The 27,355-nt window shown below is 39.1% G+C and overlaps 1 protein-coding gene across 1 annotated transcript in view; it reads right to left on the reverse strand.

The window, feature by feature from the left end:
• Window positions 1-27,355, reverse strand: part of LOC119089249 (ankyrin repeat and sterile alpha motif domain-containing protein 1B-like) — a 189,975-nt gene that overhangs the window by 11,034 nt on the left and 151,586 nt on the right. Inside the window, exon 2 of the mRNA XM_037211914.1 lies at window positions 6,906-6,986. Coding sequence (XP_037067809.1) covers window positions 6,906-6,986 — 81 coding nt within the window. The remainder of the gene's footprint in view (window positions 1-6,905; window positions 6,987-27,355) is intronic.

Here is a 27,355-nt window from a genome sequence, read left to right on the forward strand (position 1 = left end):
GGCCCTAGGGGACATGAATAGATGTAAATAAGGTAATTGTGGTAGAATATCCTATGGATATAACTGGTTTTATAAGAAAGACAAGAAGAAACATAGACACGTGGTAACAATGGTCATGTGGTAACTTGAGTCACCTTGGGACTCTGCCATCACGAATGACATCACTAGATTTGGGTCTTTAACTCTACACAAAATTAAATTTCAGTCACTTTTCTATAGCTCCTAAATTAAAAGTGTAGTAGAATACCTACTCAGTATTCTTACTTTGATTTAGTTGAATCATATCTCACTTAGAAATACCAACAAATGTAGATGCCGACGGTGCTTTACTACTTGGAATAAAATATACTGTTGTATTACTGACATCTGTAAAGTAACAAACAGCGAAATGATTCCTGTATTTTTCTTTTCTTTATCAAGTTACCCAGCCTTGCAAACCTCATCATAGTAGTATAACACAGGCTATAATGCCTTGCAAGGGGTAAATATCAAAAAAAAAACATTGATGCGCTCAAAGCATCTACTTCCTTTTACTCTTATCCAAAATTCAGAATTTATTCTTTGACTCGAATCTTGTTGGTATTTATTAATAACATAGGTGTAAGCATTCACTGTTTACCAAGAAAATTTATGATACATTGAAAATGCTTATTTTTAAACAGTGGCTTATTCTAAACATTTGTACTGTATACATAATAGTATTACCATTAGTACCTAAATCAGAAAGGGATAATCTATATGTTTATAAGTTACAAGATGACAATTAATACTCTTTTTAAATTTATTACATTATTTTATTTGACTGAGGAGACGCACATGTCATAGAGGTCAGAGGGCACCTTGCCAAGGCAGGTTGCCTCTTCCACCTTGTGGGTACTAGGGATTGAACCCAGGTCATCAAGCTTGAAGGCAACCTTTAGGAACTGAGCCATCCTGCTGTTTGAATTGCTGTCTCCATTTTTAACTGTGTTTATTAAATTTCTTTGTTTTTCTGCAGTATCAGGGATTGGATCCAGGGCCTTGAATGTGTAAGTAAATGCCTGAGCTAACATGCCTGACATGTTTTACTTTATTCTGGGGAAAGGTCCTGCCAAGTTTAAAAATACTCTTCAATTTGTAATATTCTTGCCTCAACCTCCCAAGTACCTAGGAGTAAATACATGCTGCTCAATAAATGTGTTTATCTTTAAATTTATATTTTCTTTTAAGCTTTTATTTAATTGAGTTGTGTAACCTTATTCGGATATATTACTAGTGAACCAACTGAGTTTAGATTCAGTTTGAAAACACACTTATTAAACATAAGGTTAGACTTCTAATCAAATAAGTAAACACAATAAGGAACTAATAAACTTCTACTCATCTTTCCTATGCTGTATCTAAATGTATCATACCTAATGCTAATTAAAAAGCCTTTTCATAAGGCTAATAAAGAGCAAATTACATTTGGAGTACTTTCTATAATATCTAAACTTGAAGAACAACAGAAATACTAACTCAGTATTATTACTTTTTATCTTCATTTAGGTTGTATCTAATATCTTATTCAGAGTTGCCAACAAGTAAGGATGCTGACTGTGTGCTTCATTGCTTGGATTAAATATTAAGTTACATTGATGATGTCAATAGATTAGCAAGTAGCAAAGCAATCCTTGCATTTTACAAATAAAGTAACAATGTTTCTTATAGCCAACATCCGATAACGGGCTGTGAGCTACAGTCAGCATTCAATAATGGGCTGTAAGATACAGCCAGCATCCAGTAACTGGCTGTAACCGGGGGTTAATGGTGTGACTCAGTGACAAGGTACACACTTAGCATGTACAAAACCTGAATTCAATGCTTGCCCCAACACACACACACACACACACACACACACACACACACACACACACAAAAGATGTTCTGAAATCCTAATATAAATGTGGTGGATGATGTCTCAGAAAAAGTAATTTTGTTGCCAAAGGCAAAATAACATATCAAATTAAATCAAAAAGTAATCCAATTTAAATAATTTCATTCTTTTTTGGCTTTAAGGTAATATATGTAAATTCAGATAAAAATACAAAATTATAAGTACTAACTTTTCTACTTTCATTTGCATTCATGTTCTGGTAAATATAAAAACATTTCTGATTAATCTTAAAGATCTTGAAAAAAGTTCAGAATAAATTCTAAGCAAAATCAAAGTAATTGGTAGGACAATCTTCGCTTTTTGTCTTTTTTCTTAACAAGAGCCCATGGAACCAGATTACAACCACCAGCGTTTATTTTGTCCTGCTGCTTGTCAGTGAACCCCAAACTAACAGCTTCATTGGCTGCAAAATTTACTAAGCAACGGAACTCTCAAATTCTATACGCTAAAACTCAGACTCTCCCGAGGCTATCCACTTCTCTTTCAAGAAAATAAAGTCTCAAGTGTGTCCGGTGTGCCCACAAGACTTGGGGACATACGCTGTACTCTCACTGAAGTTTCTCTATAGACTGAATTCACACCTCCAATGTCTAGATTGTGAAAAGAAAAGCAATAAAATCAAAGATGCTTCTAGTTATTCCAACAACTTCAGGTATCTGATTATAAAATTTAAGAATACTCCTTTCATTTAAAAAAATAAAAAAAAAGCTAAGAAAAAAAGCAAAAATCAAAACTACAAACAGCTTACTCTCTGGATTCTAGCTCTAATTTAACATGGAATTTAGATTACAGATGCTAGTCTATAAACTATTAAATCCTAAAAGGGATAGAAGAATAAAAAATATTTTAACTCCATGTATACCATACTATATACCATACATATCTCCAAGGAATAAAGACAATTTGTTGACAGTTTTATTTAGTATCCAAGAAGTATCACAACATGTCCAACAGAGTTTGAGAAATAAGACTGAAGAAAAACAAGAAGTGATTTCCTAATTAGAGAAGGGGGATAAAATAAAATATAAGCACGTGAGTTTCACAAATATCTTGAGAAAGATAAAATTATTTTTTGAAACATAGCTAGGCATGCAATCCCAGCCCTTTGAAGATGGAGACAGGAGGAGAATGAGTCTCTCAAAGTCAGCTTGGAAGAATCGCCCCTCCCAAAAGAAAAAAATCAACAACAGAAAAGAAAGGACAGAAAGGAGGGAGGGAGGGAGGGAGGAGAGAGGGAGAGAGGAAAGAAGAGAGGAAGGGAGGGAGGGAGAAGAGAGGGAAGGAGGAAGGAAGGAAGGAAGGAAGGAAGGAAGGAAGGAAGGAAGGAAGGAAGGAAGGAAGGAAGGGAGTGAGGGAGGGAAGGACTGAGGAAGAGAAGGAGGGAAGGAGGGAGGGAGGGAGGGAGGGAGGGAGGGAGGAGAGAGGGAGTGAGAGAGGAAAGAAGAGAGGAAGGGAGGGAAGGAGAGAGGGAAAGAGGGAGGGAGGGAGGGAGGGAGGGAAGGAAGGAAGGAGGAAGGGAGGGAAGGAGAGAGGGAAAGAGGGAGGGAGGGAGGGAGGGAAGGAGGGAGAGAGAGAGGGAGGGAAGGAAGGAAGGAGGAAGGGAGGGAGGCACCTATCAAGGGAGCTGCGCCTGTAGCTTGTCAGGAGAGGGCTTGTCTAGCATGTATGAGGTCTGGATTCCCACCCCAGGCCTTAATTAACTAATTAATTACAAAATGAAATAAGACAACAGTATGAGGAGGAAAGGGAAATCAAACAGGAAAGAGGAATGGAGGAGAGAGAACAAAGGGGTAGGAGAGTATGGGAAGGGGAGGCGGGGGAGAAGGCCAGGCATGGATTCTATTCTCTTCTATTCAGAAGAGAATTAAGGGATCATGTTTGTAGTGTGAATTGTTTATACCACTCCTAGTAGATTTTGTTCTATTGGCCATGATTTTCTGTCATTTGAAGGTAATAACTTACCATTTTGTAATTGCAAATGGCCCAGGACACCACCAATAGAGTACAACTTCTATTGTGTCCAGCCTGGCTGACTGGAGACCAACTGCTCTGTAAGAAACAATGCATCCCAGGGAGAAAATGCTTCTCTATTTGTGGATTAACCACTGTTGATACACCAGGCCCCCAGGAAAATGCACCAAAGAGGAGGAAATGGACTCAATTTGCAATGTGAAGGCTTAGGGCTGGTCACACGTGTTGGGAGGGGGTGGGGAACTATATTGAAAGCCAAAGAATAAAATACAGGACCCTGCCACATTCTTCCCAGCTCTGTAAGCCCATGAACTTCAGCCCAGAGGTCATATTTATAGACACAATCCAGGAATCACAACAGCAACAGGAATGGACTAGGCTTGTATGTCAGCTGCTCAGGTTTACTAGAGAAAAATACAACCTATGGTCAGCAACAAGGGCAAAGAAAAGAAGAGGCATTCCTTTATACCTTCCCTGATATTTGTCTCTCCTTGAAATCTCTCTTTTTACTTAAGACAGTATTATTAGAAACACACAGTGTGACATAGAAAACCAGAAAGAGGTGGAACACAGGGGAGAACTGTGTAACATGGAGAACTGGGAAAAAGCGTAGACTGTAACCAGAATGCTGAGATTCTCGGTACACACGTTTGTCCAGAATGGCCTGCTTTGTCCTCTATCCAATAAGAGGGATTGGGTGAGATAAGTGGTGTCTAACTCTAACAGTTTATAGGTAATTTAAACATACAAGACTCAAGAAATACCCATTATAATCCAAATTTCAGAACTATTGTATCAAAATACAGAACCAAGAAAAAAAACAATAATGTATATATCAAAAATGTGACAGAGAGAAACAATGAAGAATATCTAGCCAGCATGTTTGATACACACTGAACTGAGGCCTAAAAGTGTTATAGTTAACACAGCTTAAAGGTAGACAACGAGCACGTTACACACTTCTCCTGTGCTTTTTCCAAAGCATATGCAATAAGACAACCCTCCTCTCTTTATGCCAATCTTAATGATTGCTGTTCAATTCCTTTAAATTATCTTCATTTTATATATTGATAATAGGAACAAAGAGTTATTGCTTCCAGGCCACCATGTATAAATAAATAATATTTACTAAATAAACTTGCTGAAAATTGAGAGAGGCTACAAGTCCTTACTTGCTTTCAGACAACTGAGAAGTGTTTATAGTGGCATTGTAAGAAAACAAGAAATGAGTGTAACTCAGAGTCAGGCCCAAGACACTGGATACATTGGACCTCATAGAGCTTCCCTTTATCAGAAACCTGAACTCTAAATTGAGTGAAAAAGAAACATCATTATTTGTGACTTAACCTGATTTAATTTGTCTTGGAATCTGATCATGCAGATACAATAAGAATAAATAATTTCACCTTTAAAGGAGATGTGTGAGCAGAACATGATGACTCACACCTGAAGTCTGCTTTTCAGAGAAACCGGAAGGGAGTCATGAGATTAAGGCAAGGTGGGAATATATAGTCAAGAACTTACAGTCAAAAAGAAAATAGTGACAGACAGACAAACATGCAAGCACATTTTCCATTCTACAGAAAAACAATTTAGGGGCTGGAGAGATGGCTCAGAGGTTAAGAGCACTGACTGCTCTTCCAGAGGTCCTGAGTTCGATTCCCAGCGACCACATGGTGGCTCACAACCATCTGTAATGAGATCTGATGCCCTCTACTGGCGGAGACAGAACACTGTATACATAATAAACAAATATTTTAAAAAAGAAAAGAAAAACAATTTAATAATAAAAAAAATCCTGTCAAAACACTCGAAGCTAGATGGGATAGGAAGACACAATATAAAAAAGAAGAGAGAAAAATAAATGTGGTTTTGCAATCTGATACTAAGAATCAAAATAGCAGAACATTGCATTAATAATATTTTATGCAATTCAAATGATTCTTTAAATGTACTGATAATGAGAGAGTGGCATAGTAAGTTTTAAGAGAAAGACTGTTATGGTAATAAATAACGACAAATTGTAAATTTTTTGAAGTTAGAGTTTTATGGTCATCAGGCAGAAGATCAAATATAAATAAGGCCTGTGTGCTTCAAATTTAAATAAATATTAGGTGGAAGGAGATACACATATTTTTTTTTGTTTGTTTGTTTGTTTGGTTTGGTTGCTATAGGTTCTCATGTAGCTCAGGCTGCCCTTGAACTCACAATGTAGCCAAGGATGACCTTGAACTCCTGATCCTCCAGCCTGTGCTTCCCAAGTGCTGGGATACAGGCATGATTTGATTAGCACACCCCATCCAAAACACTAAGGTGAAATGAAATGAGCCAAACCTGGGAAAACGAACGCTCATCATTCCTGCAAAAGAAAAACCAAAAGGAAAGGGAGACACAGAAAAGGAGACATTGTTCTTCCCATAGCAAAAGACAGGCCCTCTGTGTCATCAAGAAAATGCATCACACTTTATCACTAAGCCATTAGGTGACCCAGATAAAACACCAGCTGTAAAGTACTGGTTGAAGTTATATGTTCTCTCAGGCCCCATAGCATAAACTAGCATATTAATTAAGATATCAATTCCACAAAATCAAACAGTTTAGAGCAGAGAAAACTGATTGCGGATGACAGAGAAAATATCACATAAGCGCCCGTGGATCATAGAGGCAGGACTCCAGCAAGAATGCACTCCTATGGTGAGTGGGTACAGGCAAATGTCGAGAGAAGGTAAGCAGTGATTTTTATCCCATTCTTTCCTTAAAACTACACCGGATTAACATGGTCCTGTCACTGCCTGCTTCCGACATTCACGCGTGATACCTTTTACTACTTGTCAGACCACTTCTTTGAACTAACACTCTAAATACATTCATACCCAATGAGAGTTGTACCAAGCTTAATTTATCAGTGTTATCCTGCCTAAATCGCCCAAAACCAGAAGAAAGGCATCAACAGACAGAATCAATGTCATCACATGGAACGAAATACATAAAACTTCCAGCCCGAACAAGTAGCACTTACTTATGTCCATTTAAGGCCGCGTGGTGTAAAGCGGTGTAACCCGAACTGTCCGTGCAGTTCACATTGGGACCTCGCCAGATGCTGCAAACAAAACAGAAGCTCAGAGTTAACAGTTACGCAGAGGCACGCTTCCGAGAGCAAGAGCCACCCAGTCCCGCAGCAGGGGGGTATGGAGCGAATGAAAACCGCAGATTTGTAGGAAATGAATCCCATCTTTCATGCATACCCCAGAGGGCAACTTCATTTCTTTGACGTAGAGAAATTCAACAGTGAGTGTAACCATCTTCAGAAATTATCGGCGAATGTATGCTCACTGCCATGCATTAAGTGTGGGTCCAATGTTTTCCCTCATACTCCCTATTGCTAAGTATTAGCATTCAGATACTATATACTAAAGAGTAAAGATTTGTGACACTTGTTGCCCCTCTTTTAACACACTCACTCTGACATGGCAGAGATTTATGTGCATTATAACCCATTTTCACACAATGGGAAGAACTTAAACTTTTCTTGTTGTCCTGTTGCTACTGAGAAAATGGAACCCGTATTTCATAAACTGCAGATAAATTGAAGATTTGGTCCACTGTAAACCACAGGAAGATCCTAACAATTATGTACTTATTATTGACTTTACTATACAATATATTCTGGAGCTAACATGGAACTATAAAAGATCCATTCTATATTTGATCACTGCAATTAAAGAAATTATTTTTGGACTTTGAAAACATAAAGCATTGGAAGATGCTTTTCTGAGATCAAGACAAAAAGGACTTTATCTGCTATTCATGCGGATACAGAAATTATAAAAGATACTAACTAATGACAAATTTATATTCACAAAATATTTATAATTTATTAACTCTAGGTCTCATGTGTTAAGATAAGCATTGAGAACACAGAGTCATAAGCAATAGTCTGTCCTTATAAGAACATAGTCTGACTGGGTGTGGCGGCAGAGGCGGGCAGATCTCTGAGAGTTCCAGGCCAGCCAGAGCTACATCTAAGATCCCGTCTCAAAAAAAATACAATTTAACGTAGGTGATAGATAGGAAGTAATAATGAACAGTATGAGGGTAACTCAGCCACCACAGAGCACGCAGCGCCACTGCTGAGAAAATGACAGACAGCTCTTTCCAATAAGAGATCACAGCAGGCGTGTGCCGCTAGACAGGACAGTGAAAATGAGTGGAATGCACTGATTCAAGAGTGAAGTAAAAGAAGAGTAAGATGCAGGGGTCAAGTGGCAGAAAGTGGGGGAAAAGAAAACAGTAGTCTAAGGCGACGGAAGGGAACAGGAAGCATAACAAAGAAGAAACAAAGGGGGAGAAGACGGGACAAGCTTGCTGAGAGGAGGGGGCAAAATGGGGACAAGCTTGCGGGGAAGAGGGGGGAAGAGAGGAGAAGATGGGACAAGTTTGCTGAGAGGAGGGGACAGAGAACAGACACAAAACAGTAACAACAGGTTTGGAAGATGTGAATTTCAACTCTCAACACATACACAAGGAAGAATCACCAGAAGGCTAAAAATAATGCAACTATTCAAAGCACGGTTCCTAAAGACACTACCTGAATCCAAAACCTGGTGCTACCACCTGCAAGGTGCGGATTTGAAAAGGACCACTAAATCCCTCTGAAAATGGAGAGGACAATAATAACTCCATCTGACAGTCTCGTTGTGAGGATAAGATAAACCAATACTGATACAGCTCTTAGGAAGTCCAGGTGTGCTGGTAGAGACCTCTAATCTCAACAGTCAGGAGACCAAGAGAGGACCATTATTTACATGGCCCAATTCAGTTACACAGTGAGTTCCAGACCATGCCTGACTACAGTGTGAAATCTGGTCTAAAAAATAAATAAATAAATAAATAAATAAACAAATAAAAATTTCAAAAAGCAAAACATCACATGCAACAACAATACTAGAACAAAATACTAGTGTATAAGGAAATGCATAATAAAATATAGCAATATTTGTGGACTAGAAAGATGACTCTGTGGTTAAGACCACTTGCTGTTCTTGCAGAGGACCTGAGATGGGTTCCCAGCACCATCATGGCATCTCATCGCCATCTGTATCTCCAACTCCAGGGAAGCTGTGGTCCTTGTTTGACCTTCACATAATAGACATGCATAAGTACGCGTGAGCATGCGAGCGCGCGCACACACACACATACACACACATATACACATACACATACATACACACACATACACGCACATACACGCACATACACATACATACACACACACACATATACACATATATACACACACATACATGCGCACACACACCTACACACACACATACACACACATACACATACATGCACACATGCATACATACACACACATACACACACACACATACACACACATATACACACACACATACACACACACACACACACACACACACACACACACACACACACACAAGAGAAAACAAACCTCAATGATCTTAATAGAGAACAAAAAGCTGTTCCAAATGAGATCTCACAACATAGCTAAACAAAAGACAGAAAGGGTCACTTCACAATAATTAGGGACTCAATTTGACAAGAGGATAGAAAAATGTAAGTGTTCTTTTTACATATAACAACAGATCTTCAAAATATATTAAACAAAACCTGGCACAACTGCAAATTTTAAAAAAAGCAAACTTATACACCTATATCTAAAAAAAAAAAAAAAGATTTAAACCAGCTCTCAATTGATAAAATAAAAAGAAAATAAGTAAGGGATTAAATATTCTCAACCAACTTTACCTAACTGAAATTTACAGAACATTCTATGCAATAATAACAGAATAATGAAAGTTTTTTGCAAGTAAACTCAGGATATTTATAAAAACACAGCAAACTGTGGACCATAAAACAGTCTCAGTACATGCAAAAGTATTCAGATCAAGATACATTCTCTGACTCCAGTGAAATTAAATTAGAAATCACTAGCACAAAGGTATCTGGAAACCCCAGTGTTAGCAACTAAATAATATCTACGTCAAGGAGATAATAAAAAGGAAATTGAGAAGTATTTTAAGCTTAAAGAAAACACAACATACAACAACTTTCCACATTAAAGTGTACCTAAAGGGAAATGTGTGCCACTAAAATGCCAGTTTAGATCAGAAGGAAAGCCTCAAACTGATTACCCCAGCTTCTACTTTTAGAAACAGAAAAACAGAGCTAGAGAGATAGTTCAGCCATTAAAGGCTCGCACTCAATTTCTAAAGGACAAGAGTTCTATTCCCAGCACCCATATCATCCAAGCCTGTGTCTCTGGGTTCCCTTTTCTGCCCTCTAATGGCACCTGTATCACATATGGCACACATGTATATGCACCCACATATACATTTATGTATGCACATGTACACGCACACACACACACACACACACACACACACACACTAGTAAAAACTTTTAAATCATATAACACATTAGCAAAAAAAATCCACTTAAAATAAGCATAAACCCTGAATACACATTCTCCAAAGGAAATATAAAAATAGATGAGAGGTATATGAAAAAAGCATATAATTTCATTAATCATCAGATTTTTTTTTACCAATAATCAATTTCACAAATTAAAAACAGTATGAAATATTAATGCCAGCATCAGGATGGTCATTCTCATTCTTTTCATGGCTGTTCCTTACAAAGTCAAAAAGTGCTTGGAACAGTTTGGGGAGTAAGTATATGTATGCTGCTAGCAATGATATAGTTTCTATGAAAACATTATAGAGGTTTTTTAATGAATTAAAAATAGAGCTTCAAATGGCCCAGCCATCACATTTCTGAACATAGATCAAAAGAAATAAAATTACCCTCATGGCAATAAAGATAACAACACTCCTGTGTGCACTAGCAGCACTATCTACAAATAGCAGAGACAGACAAACCACCTAAACGCCTGTCAACCAACAAGTGAGTAAAGCGAGTGTAGCACAAGCCGATGTAGGACAATGTCAAAGGAAGCAAGACCTGCCACTCGCTACAGCATGGATGAGCACAGAGAACATCCCCCTGTGAAACAGCGGACACAGGTAGAGAAGCACTGTACATCAACGTCGACGAAAGCACTGCTCACAATACCTATGTGAGAACCAACCTAGGTGTCCAACAACCAAGAAATAAATAAAGAAAATGTGGTCTAGATGCACAATGGAAGCTGCCCAGCCAGAAGGAGAATGGAACTGCATCACCTGTAGAAAGATGGATTCAACACAAAGAATAATATCCAGCAAATTAAGCCAGTCACAGAATAAGCAGTGTCAAGTTTTCCCTAACTTGTGCTTTCTAGATTTTTACAGAGACACCTAAAATAATATGTATCTATTTTATATCAATACATACACATATATATTTACATAACATGAATGTTCAAATGAAACTAGACAAAAGGGACTAATGTATGGGGACAGAGAAGCATAGGGAAGAGTATGCTTGACATATACACTTGCATGAAAAGGTTCTTATGTAACAGTACCATGCATCTTCAAAATATCATTCATGATAAACAATGGAGTCACAGTGGAAAGAACTCATTTTATAGGCTGCTAATTGAATTCAACAACATTCTTGAAAGCAACCACAGCATAATCTAATTTTTTTCAAATATGAATATTATTTAGCCCAACAACTCACCTTTTGGAAATTGGTATATATGAAATGGAAGTATTGATATAAAACTCCAAAAATGTATGATTTATAATTTTAATAATAGAAAGAAGAATATTATGAGCACTATCAAGAAAAGAAAAAATAGGATTCATCAGTACTATGGAATTCATTCACTATGGATTCACTGGACGATAGACTGTTACATTACTACCACAGTAAATAACTATTATCTATTTGTGTATATCTTGAAAGTTAACAAAACCATATTAAGTGAAAAAATGAACTACAAAATATTGTATCTGGCTCAGAATTCCAATTGTTTAATATTCGACAACTCCTTCACATCCATGTAAGACAAATACTCTTATTATTCCCATCAGACAGGTGAGTGATGCTAGCATTGTTTTAGAAAAAGTACAGGCAATTCCTTCTCTGCCTTTTGGTTATGATCCTGTGCAGAAAAAAATGCATACAAAGATACATTCAACTCATTTAATGTTTGAATAATTTAAAATGTCATCTATTGAGAGGTAAAGGTGAGGAGAAAAAGGCAGATTGATTAGCCTACTTTTCTCACTGCTGTGACCAAATATCTAACATAAAGAACTTAAAAGAGAGGAAGTTTCTATTGGGAGACAGTTCAGGTTCAGCCCCTCACGATGAGGAAGGCATGGATGGCCACAGAGCAGCCTGTGGCTGAGGCAACAGGGATCTGCTCACATCTCAACCGATTAGAACACAGAGAAAAGGCAATGTCAGTATTCATCTGGCTTCCTGCTTTTCCATTTTTAATCAGGCCAGGCCCCTACCACAAGGGATGCAGCCACCATATCAAGGTGAGTCTTCCCTCTTCTGTCAGTCCTGTCTGAAAACACACCGAGACACACCCAGGGGTCTGTCTGAGAGATGACTCTAAATCTAGTCAGGTTGGCAACGAAGAATAACCACCATGGTAGGTTTACTCCAGATTATGAGGAGACTTACAACGTTCCAAGAAACTTGGGATTAATTCTGGAGTCAACTTGAAACTAAACACTTCTGGCATAACAAGATCAGCATCTCAAAGGGACCGCTCTTCTGACAGGTTTTGAAAGTGACCAGAAAGGGGATTGGGTTAACAGTTCATTTTAATAGGAGGGAGAGACAGACAGACAGACAGACAGACAGACAGACACGGAGGGAGGGAAGGAGGGAGGGAGGGAGGGAGGAAGGGAGGGAGGAACAAAGAAAGAAACTGAACTAATGGAAACATAACGGCAAACTAAGAAAGCCGAGGGAGGGAATGCAAATTCTTAGGTCTATGAGACAAGGTAACATCTGGAAAAGAGTAAGCATGGCAAATGACCAGATTCCTACCATGAATGACACACATGTGGGGAGATACCTCCTCTAGCAGGAACTTCAAGGGCAGTGGTGTCTTTGGGGAATGCCTAATTTCAGAAGGAGCTGCCTAGAGCCCTGTATTGTTCAGAATGCTCTCACAAAGCACGGAAAACAAATTATAAGATGATATAAATAAACCAACGTGGTTTTAATTTCCTGCATGTTATTAGATCTTCTAAGTATTTAGTGAGGAAAGACATGGATATTTCTTACTAACACAAGATTGAAGTCTTATACATTTCATTTACCTCTTGAATCTCACTTCCATATTGTCAACAACAAAAAAAAAACTTAATTGTAATAGAAACCTGAAAATGTTCTAATGAATGTCTCCTCTTCTAAGCAGAATGAATATAGGCACATATTTTTATAAACAAGGAAGTTCAGAATAGAAATTCAGCATATGTGCCAGTACGTTAAATTCAGCTGCACCTATTGACAGAGCCTGTGGGCACACATCCACATACCCACAGAACATCTCCACACATTTGAACGCCAAAAATAATCCAGGCCCGAAAAACCTCAAACTCAAACTTAAAAAAGAAAGCTTGATTTTTAAAAGCTCATGCTTTGAGTCAATTGCCCATTCATTCCAACTTTTTAAAGATACATTCCTCCTTTACTCAATCACAATAAGTACCTTTAGGAGATGTGCTGAAAAGGTTTGAGAAGCTTATTATATAGCTTTTTTTTAAAAGAAAACTCAGATTCTTGGTCTTATTCTAATAGAGACTCAAATACCATTTCTAAATATTTTAAATTCTTCCTGTCAGCATTCTTACCCAAAATGAATGCTTTCAATGAGAGTCAAAGTTTCCAAACACTCCATTTCCTTGGTTATAGTACATGTACTACCATAACAAAATCCTGTGAAATAGGCCTTCTACTGAACTTTCAAATGGCCAGGGTATTCATGAAACTATTTTATTCCCTTGGCTTTTACAAATCAAAGAAGATAATCCTCAACTCAAATGTAATCCTGAGTTTCTTGGGCCAATACATACATGTATAGCAAATAAGATTTAAGAAATAGCTACCCTCGGGCTGGAGAGATGGCTCAGCAGTTAAGAGCACTGCTTGCTCTTCCAAAGGTCCTGAGTTCAATTCCCAGCAACCACATGGTGGCTCACAACCATCTGTAATGAGATCTGGCGCCCTCTTCTGGCCTGCAGGGATATATGCAGACAGAACACTGTCTACATAATAAATAAATAAATCTTAAAAAAAAAAAAAAAAAAAAAAAAAAAACTACTTAAAAAAAAAAAAGCCCGGCGGTGGTGGCACACGCCTTTAATCCCAGCACTCAGGAGGCAGAGGCAAGCGGATCTCTGTGAGTTTGAGGCCAGCCTGGGCTACCAAGTGAGTTCCAGGAAAGGCGCAAAGCTACACAGAGAAACCCTGTCTCAAAAAACCCAAAAAAAAAAGAAAGAAAGAGAGAGAGAGAGAGACAGAGACAGAGACAGAGAGGAAGGAAGGAAGGAAGGAAGGAAGGAAGGGAGGGAGGGAGGGAGGGAGGAGGGAGGGAGGGAGGGAGGGAGGAAGGAAGGAAGGAAGGAAGGAAGGAAGAAAGGGAAAGAAAAAAAGAAATAGCTACCCCACAAATTGGTCATTGTTATATTCTTCAAATTCTTAACAACACGAGAGTGTGACAGCTTTTTCTGGAGCTTTAATGGGGCTGGGGAAATAGGCCACTGGTAGAGAAAGCCCTATAAGCTCTCAAACTAGTCACGTTCCAAGCGACGGATAGCCTAATGTGGACAGAGATTATCATGTTAAATGGCACAGGACAGTTCCATATTATTACTGAGGGATAGAGGGAAAGAAAAACCAAGAGTAGGACGGACGTGATTGGTTTTCAGCATCCACTAGGAGGCACACTAGTGCTCTCTGGGACAGCCTTTCCAGACAGGGTTAACTGATGGGAGGAAGACCCACTCTCAAGTGGGCAGCCCCGAAGTACAACTCTCAAGAAAAGGCAGCGTGTGTGCAGCTCTTTCGATTCTTCTTGAGCGGCTCTCTCTAACGCCACTGATGCTGCAACATCCTCCTCCTCCATCAGACTGTATCTTCCTTAGTCTGACCTCCTCCTCCATCAGACTGTATGTTCCTTAGTCTGACCTCCTCCATCAGACTGTATGTTCCTTAGTCTGACCTCCTCCTCCATCAGACTGTATCTTCCTTAGTCTGACCTCCTCCTCCATCAGACTGTATGCTCCTCAGCCTGCTCTCCTCCATCAGACTGTATGCTCCTCAGCCTGCCCTCCTCCTCCATCAGACTGTATCTTCCTCAGCCTGCTCTCCTCCTCCTCCATCAGACTGTATCTTCCTCAAACTGCCCTCCTCCTCCTCCATCAGACTGTATGTTCCTCAGCCTGCCCTCTTCCTTCATCAGACTGTATCTTCCTTAGTCTGACCTCCTCCTCCATCAGACTGTATGTTCCTCAGCCTGCCCTCCTCCTCCTCCATCAGACTGTATCTTCCTCAGCCTGCCCTCCTCCTCCTCCATCAGACTGTATCTTCCTCAGCCTTCTGATGTGGTCTTGTACCAACAACTCTCTATCTAACTTCCAGACTTTCAGGATTAAACTGGGACTGTGAGACATTCACTTCTTGGACTGAAAAGCTATCAAATTCTCTGCGTCTCCAGCCTGCAGAAAGCCACTTTTGAACAATCCAGTCCTTATGGTGTAAGATAATCTAATAAAATCTCCTTTACAATATATATTATACATATATATTTGATACATACATTCATTTTATAGGCTCTATTCCTCTATATTTATTATTATAATTATTATCACTACTAGTTTCTGTTCTTCTTCTCCTTCATTTTTTGTTTTTCAGACGAGGTCTCACTATGTAGCTCTGACTGTCCTGGAACTCACTACATGGACCAGGCTGGCCCTGAACTCAGAGATCCTCCTGCCTGTGCGTCCTGTGTGCTGGGATTAAAGGTGTGCACCACTACAGTGGTGTATAGCACAGCTTCTGAAATGATAGGACATAACCTCATACGGGAGCACACAGCTGAATGTAGGGAGATGGGGGAAAGGGTTTCTGAATGTGCAACAACCAAAACTAATTCAAGACTACACACAATGAACTCCAGGTGTTTCTAGCAGCGCTCTCCCATGATGCATCTCAAGACTTTACTTGGTTCTGAACAAACAACATATGTGTTTCTACTGCACATGCTCTCATGCTTCACATGACAACACATGCTCTCTGGAATACTTTGATTCAGACTCATAATATGAGGCGCAGCATTTTTACTGAATATATGGAGTTTTCTGCTATAATTAGAAATGTAACTGTTTAGTTACAGAAAACAAAAACTTGGCGTATTTCCATACTTTTCATTCCTCAGCTTAGAAGCATTGAATTAGTAAATGTCTGAACTGTATTGTGTTGAAATGTTTGACTTTGAAACTGCTTTTTAGGTTGCTGGCTAATTTCATTTAAAATTTTATTCATTAATTTTAACATGGGATTAGGACAGGATTTCCAAATATTTTTGAAATGGCCCTGATTGCACTTCCATTCTGCACTGTGTATTTCTGTGACGTGGCATTAAAGCACTGATCATTATAAAACAAAATTTTCATCAACTCCAAAAAACCCTAAAGAGGCTCATATGGTGCAATGCCAAAAAGTCAGCCTAGTTTTCATCCTTCATATAAAAAAGCACATCCATACATCTCATTAGTATGGAATTTGCTTTAGGTTTTGATAAATAATAAAATTATATGTATAGATTACATGTATATACATATGCAGGAATATTTATATTAAAATAAATTTCATTATAATTTGGTATCAGCAAATGTATAATTTGTTTACCTAAGCTACATCCTTTGGGTCTCATAAATATTTCTTATCAGGGACTATGGGGATCCAGCCCCTTGATAGTCCCCTCCCAGGGTCTGGGAAGAATCTACAACCAGCTGATAATTTCATCTTTGATTAAAGGAAATGAATCTATGTACATGAAACTCCTTAGTCCATACACTTTATTATTCTGAGTCAGTTCTCTCTCTACAAGCTTCTGTTCTGCTCTCAAGCCTAGCTCCTCTCTTGCCTGATCTCTCTCTGCATTTATCTGCTGCTGCCCTGTAAGTTCTAACTTAATTCTCTAATCTTGGTTCTGCCTCATCTAGGTCCTTCTCATCTCGTTCTTACCCATCTAGTACTTTCCCATCTAGCTCTTCCTCATCTTCCATTCTGACCTCCAGTTCTCTAGTCAAAAATCCTCAATATCCTCTCTTCGTTCTCCTTATACCTCAGTTCCCCTCAGTCTCTGAGGTATTCAGTTATACACACAAGCCATAGCATCCTCTGCCACAGCAAGGTCACCAGGCTTGAATTCTTACAGGGTCATAAAGGCAGGTAAGAATTTTCCTCAGGCAGTGGCGGTCAGGTTACTAGTGTTTAAAAAAAAGAGGTTTCTGGGCTACACACTGCTTTGATAAAAGCTTAGACCCAGTATTTCTGAGACTTGATGACTCCCAGAGCTGGCGGAAAACGTACCACTGCCATGTTGGGAAGCTGAAGTGGGCAGAGCCAGCAGCCACAGCGCCTTTTCAGTCTTAAAATGGTACAGTTTAAAGCAATAGGCTCAAGGTAATATAAAAAATAAGCCACATAAAGATGGCTACCACACAGAGAATCTGGATTATGTTGTCTTTGATATTCATAACTGAAGAAAAACATTTGATTGCAAAAGCTGTTGAGTTATGCCAAAATGTATATTTTAAAGGTACCTTGACTTCAAAATTTGGATTTAAGGATATGTTGCTTTGGAAAAGAGGTTCTGCTTTTGTTTCCACAGAAAGCCAGAGGCTGTGGATTTGTTCCAAATTAAGATACATCAGGTTTGACCAGCCAAGACCCCCTGAAAGGTCTCCGATGACACCATGGCCCAGATGATCCAACATCCAGAGCGGTTTCAAGGCAACTGGTTCACACAATACAGCCTCATGGACTACCCCATAGGCCTAAAATTTTCTTTGTGTCCCCATAAGATACAGCGCCCCCCTCCAGCAGGAAGTAGTAAGAGATGCTACGCCCAAATTCCCAAATATACCAAGCTGGCTTTAGAGGTGGAATTGGCTCACTCCCCTCTAAACCCAGACATATTGCTTTAAAAAAAAATGGTTAAGAGATTCTTGTGTCCCAAATCAGAAGAGCCCTCTGGTGTGGGACAGAGAAAAACCAATATTTTTATTTAAAACAGGTTGATTATAAATGTGATCTCTTTCTAAAAAAGAAAAGGGGATATGATATAGATATAAAGGAGGATATGGAGATGATAAGATAAAAGGGTAGATTAATGAACCTACTTTTAAAGAACAACTTGTTTAAAATGTTTTACATTGGTATAAATTTTAGTTTATTGATACAAACTTGAAGTTAATTTTGTTATACTATATATATATATATATATATATATATATATATATATATATATTTCTATTCTTGTTTGAGGTATTATGTTTATGTAACTCATTTAAAATTGTAATGGATAATTAAAAAATAGATTAATAATTAGTCATCTATGATAATCATATCTGTAGCCATGTTAGTTAAGTCTTCTAGGTATACATAGATATATTTCAGATAGATAGGTAATCTTCAAACACTTCATAGACCTAGAGAATATGGCATTTAAATAACTTAAAATTCTGTTGACGTGAGACATAATTGCTCCTGGCTGCACAAATTGATCCCGAGAGAATGTTGGGCTTCTAAGACATTTCCATTTGGAAGTTTGTCTTTTTGGCACAAAATGGCCTACTGGGCAAAGAACTGCCCTTGCCTTGATGGCTGACAGTACAAATATAATGCTGTCCTTTCTGGACAAGCAGGACACAAGGAAAGTGACCACTGTACTCTGCCAAGACAGGGTAAGATGGTCTCTCAGAATTCCTGCTTCTAAAAATGGTCTGTCAGATACTCTAGGCCTGTCGCCAATTTAAATGCACCAACAATGCTGAGAAACATTAGGTGACTGTCCAGGCTGCCAGCTGTCTTGGTCTACTCTTGCAAGATTCCCGAAAGTTGCTTGCATCCATCTACCATTTCTCAGGTACCATTATGTTCCTTCTCAGGTCTTTGATGTGGTTAAAAACTAGATAGTTGTAATTTCCTCAGTTATGATAAAAGATAAGTTAGATATAAAACCTTAAACTCACAAATATAAGATAGATAGGACATCTTTAATATTGTAACTGTAATTCTTGCTCAGTAATTGTTTTGTTATATGTAATTTTACCATGTTAAAGTTAAAACCTTCCTTTTTAAAAAAAAGAAAAAAAGGGGAAGTGCTGTGGATATTGCTCTATATAAATAAAACACTGATGGCCAGTGACCAGGCAGGAAGTAGGTTGCCAGGCAGGAAGTAGGTGGAACAAGGAGAGAGGAGAATTCTGAGAAGCGGAAGGCTGAAGGGGGAGACACTGCAGCCACCACCAGGACAAGCAGCATGTAAAGACTCTGGTAAGCCACCAGCCACGTGGCAAGGTATAGATTTATAGAAATGGGTTAATTTAAGATAAAAGGACAGTTAGCAAGAAGCCTGCCATGGCCATACAGTTTATAAGTGATATAAGCATCTGAGTGATTATTTTATAAGTGGATTGTGGGACTGCGGGGCTTGGGGAACCTGGAGAGAAGCCCTCCAGCAACAGTCAGGCTTTCTTTTACAACCCAAATAAGTGCTAATGATCGGTTAGTCAAGAAGGAAATTTATGTGCTCAATCTACATTTCTAGAAGTGGTTAGGTAAGAAATTAGGAGTCTATTAGTAAGGCTGTAAGGAAGGAGGGTCTCACCCTAAATTGCACAAGAAATAAACTATCCTCCTGACCTAGGAGACAGGTGTTGTTTCGTTTGGCCTTGGGTGCTTGACAGGTATTTTAGAGAGATACAATGTTAGGAGTTCTTGGAAGCATGCATAGCATTACAAGAAAGTCTGTAGGAACCAGCTAATATATATGTACAAAAGCTAAAATATCACCAAGACTTCTTAAGCTATGGCTTGACCTTCGGAGAAGTCCTTGATTTTTCCAAGTAGTAGCTTTTGTGACAGTAGCTGGATTCCGTTACATTTTCCTGTGGCTTGCAGCAGTTTCTCAAGTAAAAAGTAGAAGCAAACAGAAAACATTCAAGAAATGCTGCTGTACAGAATTTTAATGCTACAGCTAACATAAAACTGCTTCCCAAAAGTAACTTGAAATACTGGTTTTGTACAAAATAAAATATCCATTTGACCCAGTCACAATTTCTTAGATTTTTTTTTTATCTTTTTTGAGAATAAATAATAACCGGCGTAGCCTACATATAAAATATGGTACCACAGAAAACATCTCAGAGTAGTCACAGAGTAAAATACATAATAGTTTGGCCGTGATGAGAAACAGCTCACGTTATTGAGAGTCACATAAAAAATTCAATATGCATATTATTCATTTAAAATGTTTGTTAATATAATTTTGGCCATTATACCCCCTACAGTGCTAACTTTTGTAGGATTGTGCCTTATAGTCTAGAATATGACTGTAGTTATTATTTATTCTCAAACAAGATAAAAAAAATCTAAGAAATTGTGACTGGGTCAGGTGGATATTTTATTTTGTACAAAATCAGTATTTTAAGTTACTTCTGGGAAGCAGTTTTATGTTAGCTGTAGCATTTGTGAGGGTTCATCGGTGTGTATAATATGGTGCCACAGAAAACAACTCAGAGTGTGAGAATTTGCAACCATTCGGAGCCTGAAATGCATCACCAAGGGAAGTGAGCCTAGATACCTTCATCTGCTTTCAACTTTGTCGCCGGTGTCTGAAGTAAAAAAGAATGGTCCCAGCTCCCCTTTCTAAAGTGGACAGAACACCTGAGAACAAACCAGACAAGAGGATTAACCTCCTGTGATTACTGTTGTGCCCAGATCTTAACCCCCAGAGAGACCACCACGGACGGACGAGCATACCAGAATACAAAAGCAAGGTTTATCATGACAGGGAACTCATCTCAAGCCATCTCAAGTGAGGCAGGGAAGAGTTACTCTTTCTTGGGGAAGTTAGTTTTTATAGGCAAAACCCATAAAATTTCTTAGAGGGGAGGGGGTTAGTACAGGTCCACCCTTGATTGGTCCAGTTTTTCCTGGGCCTGGACTTTATCTTATTCTAGCTTATCTGTTTGCCCTGTCAGGAGTTTTATAACTCCTCTCTGGGGTCTGGTCATGTTATCTCAGGAGAGGGGCATCTCATGGTTAATTGGTTACCATCAGACATCATGACTCTGTTCTTTTGAGTTCCTGGGGCTGGCGCCATCATTTCTAGGGACTTGAAACTGGCCTGGGTCTATCTATATTGAGATATCTTTGTCTAAGGCCCCCTTTTTGAGACAGTAGAGTGAGGGTCTTGTTGTGCCTAGATCTTGTTCCCAAAGCCGCCACTGGAGACTTTAGGTACAGAATGCAAAAGAAAGGTGTTTTCTAAGTTTACAAGCCTCCAGGGAGGCTCTTCCAAAACTCTCACTCACAGCAGGGAGGGAGGTTGGAAGGAGCACTCCCCTTTCTTTGTGAGGCTAGTTCTTAAAGGCACAGACCATATAATTTATTTTAACCCACCTCCCTTTTTAGTCTTTTGGTCGAATATCCTGACTGTGTTTTCCAAAGTCCCTGTAGCAGATACAGCCACCTGGGGAAAAGGGGTCTAAGTTCTTATCTACACTTAGGAATCCTGGTTTAAGCTTCTCTTTGTCTGTAGGGGATAGAGTGGGGGGTTTTACTGAGGTATCACAATTACAACCATGGATGAACGGTGATGGTCCCTTCTACCCTTGTCTTTCTAGAGTAAGTCAGAGGTGCCGCAGAATGCAGAATAATGATGTCTCACAAATCCACATTCTAATCCTCAGAATGAAGACACGTGTCACGTGGCAAGGGAGATTAAGGCTGCTGCCAGGATTAAACTGCTGATCAGCTGACTTTAACCTGGGTGATCCAGAGGCATTCAATGTAATCAGAAGCGCCCTTAAATGGAGAGGATGAAAAGAGACTTAGCGCCATAGCAACTGCAGCATGGGCTGTGAAAATAAAGGACAAAGCACCCAGGAGTGTGATCAGCCTCCAGAACAGCGCTTCTCAACCTGTGGGTTGCGACCCCCACAGGAACCACATATCAGATAGACTGCATATGGGGTATTTACACCACGATTCACAGCAGTAGCAAAATTAGTTATGAAGTAGCAATGAAAGAAATTTTATGGTTGGGGGGGTCAAAGAACATGAGGAACTGTATTAAAGAGTAGCAGCATTTGGAAAGTTGAGAAGCACTGCTCTAGAACCTGGGAAGGGCAGGAAAATGGGCTTCCCCAGAGCATTCTGAAAACAATGCAGCCCTGCCGACCCCTTAGTTTTAGCCCATTTACACCTGCTGACCCCTGTGACTATAACATGACAGACTCGCAAGGTTTAAACCACTGAATCTGTGACAATTTACTACATCCGCAACAGGAAACTAATACAGGAACTTGCTGTGATTACAACCCTACAACATAAGGCACTTAGGTAGGTCTAAATACTCGGAAAACTAAGGCAGCCTGAGCAAGAGGACATGAATAATAGATGAACTGGGTGCATGCTGCACGCTATAAAATATGGAAAGTGCTTGTGCGTGCATCAATTTATAACCTCCATGATTATTTCTGAATTTTTTAATGAGGAAGTAAAAGTCAAAACAGCTCTTTCCCAGACCACACATGAAGGTATCGCTGAGAGCCAGATTCAAAACCAAGCTGTCTGCCGGCAGAGACCACGACACTGGTGCACTCCACTCCAATCTCACTGTCTCGGAGCACCTTTTCGTTCTTATGAAACTGAGACTTGTTCATCTTTGGGGCCAACTGTATTTCTTCTGTGTGTCTAATTTTTCCATTGTGCTTTCCAATATTTCATTATTCCTAAGGATTTGAAGGATCCATTTTATTTTTTAAATGAACAATTATTAACTGTTTCTAATGTGCTAAATATTTCCTTCAGCTCAGCTTCAGCTGAGTCCACCTGTCATTTCCCTTATCATAAATATTTACTGAATCAAATCTGTATTGTTTCTCATCTTGATAACACAACAAAGAAAAGCATTCTTTTTTTTAACATTCAGATCATAAATCTATCTCTTAATGTAGAAGTGACTTCTTACTCAATGTGACTTCATTGACTAACTTACTTATTCTTTTTTTATATCATTCTTTAAAATATCTTTATTTTCTTGAACACACTTATATACTTAATACTAGTGTGAGTTGTATTCCCAAATATATATTATTTAAAAATATTAATTCATTGAATCCTCATAGGAATCCTATCAAATGAGTACTATAATTATTCCACTTTAGAGATTACATAAAGAAGGTCCAGAACCATGAAAGGACCAAGCAGATGCCATAACAGGCCGCTCAGTCTTCTCTCAGAGATCAGGTCTCAATTTCAGTTTCCTGATACTGAGCAAGTAGTTTCTGGGAGGGCCATGAACAAAAGACATAGTCCTTGCAGTAGCTCCCTTTCTGCCCATACTCTGCTCAAAGTTCAGCCAGATGTTTATTGTCTGGGACCCCTCACCCACTTAGACTTATGTGAATGAGTCAAGGACAGAGCCTAGACCACTGAGCCAGCCCCCACAGTCAGTATGTGCTAGGCCTGCCAGCCCCCAGGACAGCTCAAGAACAAAGCCTGGGACTTGTGCCAGACTGCCCCCCAAAATGATAATTGTAACCCCCAACCAGTAAATTCAAAGGTTACATACCATCACCCAATTAAAAGAGCAAAAATAAAAATAAACCAATCCGAGCTGCACCCGTGCAAAACCTCCAACCCCCAAGTCCCCTACTCCCCCTACCCCCATCCCCCCACCTCCCACTCCTAACTGTCCTGAAGGGCTTGTGGGTTTTGCCTTTAAATAGCTAGCCTCACAAAGAAAGAGCAACTCCTCCCTGCCTCACTGTATTGGGTGTAGGAATGAGTTCCCTGTCTAGACTTGTATCTATAGAGTAAACCTTGCTGTTGCATTCTGGACATCCATGGTCTTTAGTGGTCTCTTTGGGGGGTCACAATCTGAGCATAACAAGGACTTGGCTGGGCTTGCATTGTCCCACACTAAGTGAAGCAGGGTTTCAAAGCAACAACAGTCCTCTTTCATTGCCTAATGACTTATGTCAGTGGTTCTCAACCCTCCTATTGCTGTGACCCTTTAACACAGCTCCTCATGTTGTGGTGAATCCCAACCATAAAATTATTTTCATTGCTACTTCATAACTAATTTTGGTATTGTTGTGATTTGTAATGTAAATATCTGATATGCAGGATATCTAGTATGCATCCCCTGTGAATGGGTCATTTGACTCCCCCCTCAAAAGGGTCACAACCCACATTGTTGAGAATCACTGCCTTATGAGGTGTGTTCATTGACTGGATGGTTGGTTGGATGGCTGGCTAGGTGGTTAGTTCTTAGTTCTTATGGTACTGGAACCAAGGTCTTGAGGATGCTAAGCAAGTGCTCTATACTAAGCCATATTCCCAACATTGCCTGGACACTTAAATTCCAAAGAAATGAGGTGCGGTTGTTTGTTCTCAGAGTCTCACTACATTATTCAGACTGTCCTTACCCTCCTGAGTAGCTGGGACTCCAGGCATGTACCACCTCTCCGAGACTAATCAGCTTAGTTGCTCGCTGCTATTTTGGACATCTTATTCTTCATATCCTTTCATTGTTGCTGATAATTAAGAAATCTTGTATTTAATGAATTCTTTCAAAAACTCATTATTGAATACCTACTATGCACAGGCACTGTTATCACTGTCCTCATCATTAATGACACAGCAGTCAGATTTGGGGAAAGGGAGGACAAAGGCAAAATTTCCTGCCCTGCGGTCTTTAAATCTCAATACATGAATAAATAAATATATCAGACAATGAGTCATACCAAATAAGAGCACAATATTGCAACCAAAAAAAGGAAAAGAAGCAAGGTGCCATTTTATTTACTGTAGACTGTGGGTGCTCGGCACACAACAACTTTAGGAGGCCACTTAATACAGAAAGGGGGCTTTGACATGTTTCAGAATGGAAAGAGGCCAGGAGGGTTGGAGCAACAAGGCCAAGGAGGAGAGGAATTCAGAGTCCCAAGGCCAGGCCACATGGGACCATGTGGCCTTTCTGACTTTGACCTTTACTAGAATGGAAAGCCACTTAAGGGTTGTGAACAAAGAAACAGCCTAATTTGATCCACACTTTAAACCATCAGACTGGAGATGTGGCTCCGTGTTAGAAAGCTTACCTACTATACACACTGCCCTGGATTCCATCCCCAGCACTGTGCATATAATACATAAAAAGGTCATTCATCTACTCCATTAACAGCCTGCGGGCTGAGTAGTCAAAGCACATGTGGTTTAAGTATGAAGAACTGGAGTTCAGATACAGAAACCCGTGTAGATGTGGGGTGGACTTGGCAGCCTGTCTGTAATTCCATCCTTGGAAGACAGAGATGGGTAGATCCCTAAAGCAGGTAGCTAGCAAGACGTAAGAGGAAGCTTGAGTTTGATGGACAGACCCAGCATCAATGATGAGGTGGACACGTGATACAGGATGATTCCCGACACGAAGCTTGGGCTCCCATATGTATGTGCCCACACATGTGCACATGCCCCATATATGTGAATACACACACATGCACATGCAAAATAGGTATGTGTATGTATGTATCTCTGTGTGTGTGTGCATACCACAAATTGAAAAAAAAATGGAGAAAAATAATAAAGAAGAACATCAGCTAGGGATATTGAGAACCCAGGGGTGTATGTGTCAGTGAGGGTTGGGGCTTGGATCACGGATCTAGCCATACTATGTGATAGAAGGCAACCCAATGGGGATATCTTTATTCCACTCTGCAAAAGAAAAGGAAACAACCAGAAAGCCATTTATAATTATAAATAATTATATGATCCGAGTAAGACCCAGAGGAGTTTCTCTTGGATTTTCTAGATGTATCAACTAGAAATCTTTATAATAGTCATTCCATTGTTTTTTCTTATTTAACTGCACTGGCTAGAATCTCTAAAGTAACAAAGGGATGATTTTTTTTCCTGGTAATGAAGTTAAAGGCATGCCTGGTGGGGTAACAGTTACTGCTGGATTTTCATAAATAGCTCTTAAAATAATAAGGACCCACAGGAAAGAACAAAGAGGCAGAATAACACAACACAGAATACATCCAAGCTGCCAACATAAATGCTGATTCTACCTCTGTCTTACCAGCCAGCATTTCCCTATATAAATAATTTACATTAGTCTAGGAAATTAGCTACTTCAATTTTCCTAATCTGTGTTAAAACTGTATATACTTTATAGTAATTGTTATTTTCTATACTTACAGTTCTATCACCATTATAATACCTGATGCTCTGTATTTGTTTTTTTCCTTTGTTATTCTATGTGAGACTATTTTATTGACCTATTCAGAGATTTGGTTATCTTTATTTTTATCAAGTGTATGTTAAGTATGTTCTTTATTCATTTGAGTATTTATTTTTTAATTTGCTTTTTAGTCTAAGCTAAAAGGATTCAATCAGCCAACTATTGTGTCCTTTCTTTCTGTAGCTCTTTTAGTTTAATGCTTAATTCAATTAGTTTTATTCTTTCTTGTCTATAAGTAAAAGGACTATAAGCACTAACATTTATACTGTGATTTTGTCCATATCACTTGGGTCTTGACAAGTCATATTTTTTCCATTACTATATGTAAGAGTCCTGGCAGGGATGAAGAAATTCTAAAGGGACAGATACTCATGCCCCCTGACTATACTGAGACAACTGATCCCAAGAAACTAGAATTTAAGGGCTGAAGCCTCTTGCTCCCCATATGAGGAGCCTGTTTACTAGGAAGAGTTCTCAGTTCTGACAACCTGTCACATGGACTTGCATGAGAGACTGGATCCCAGATGGGTCAGTGATGGGTGAGACCACACCTTAATTATGCATATCTCTTGTATCCCATAGAAACCAAAACCTCATTTGTGGGGAGTCACTGGACCTTGTTATTCATTTCTCTTCCCAATGTGCCAGCAATGAGGTCACTACTCTCCTTCTGCTTTTCACATACTTGTCCACCTAGCATGCTACAGACAGGCGCCCAAGCCTGTGAGCCTAGGGCCTGGGTGGGCTTTGATCCTAACAATTCTAATAACTCTAGAAATATATAATCTGGAATTGTGCTTTTACTTCCTTTTACCCTAAAAATTTAGTGTTTTTAAAATATTTAAGTGATATGATTTATCCTCTCTTACTATTTCTAGTTTGACCATATTATAAGCAGAATAATCAACTTAAAATAAGTTCTTTAATTTTCATTGAGAACAAGAATGTAGCACATTTTTATCGCATAAGAA

Source organism: Peromyscus leucopus, chromosome 18 (genome assembly GCF_004664715.2).
Source record: "Peromyscus leucopus breed LL Stock chromosome 18, UCI_PerLeu_2.1, whole genome shotgun sequence".
NCBI lineage: Eukaryota > Metazoa > Chordata > Mammalia > Rodentia > Cricetidae > Peromyscus > Peromyscus leucopus.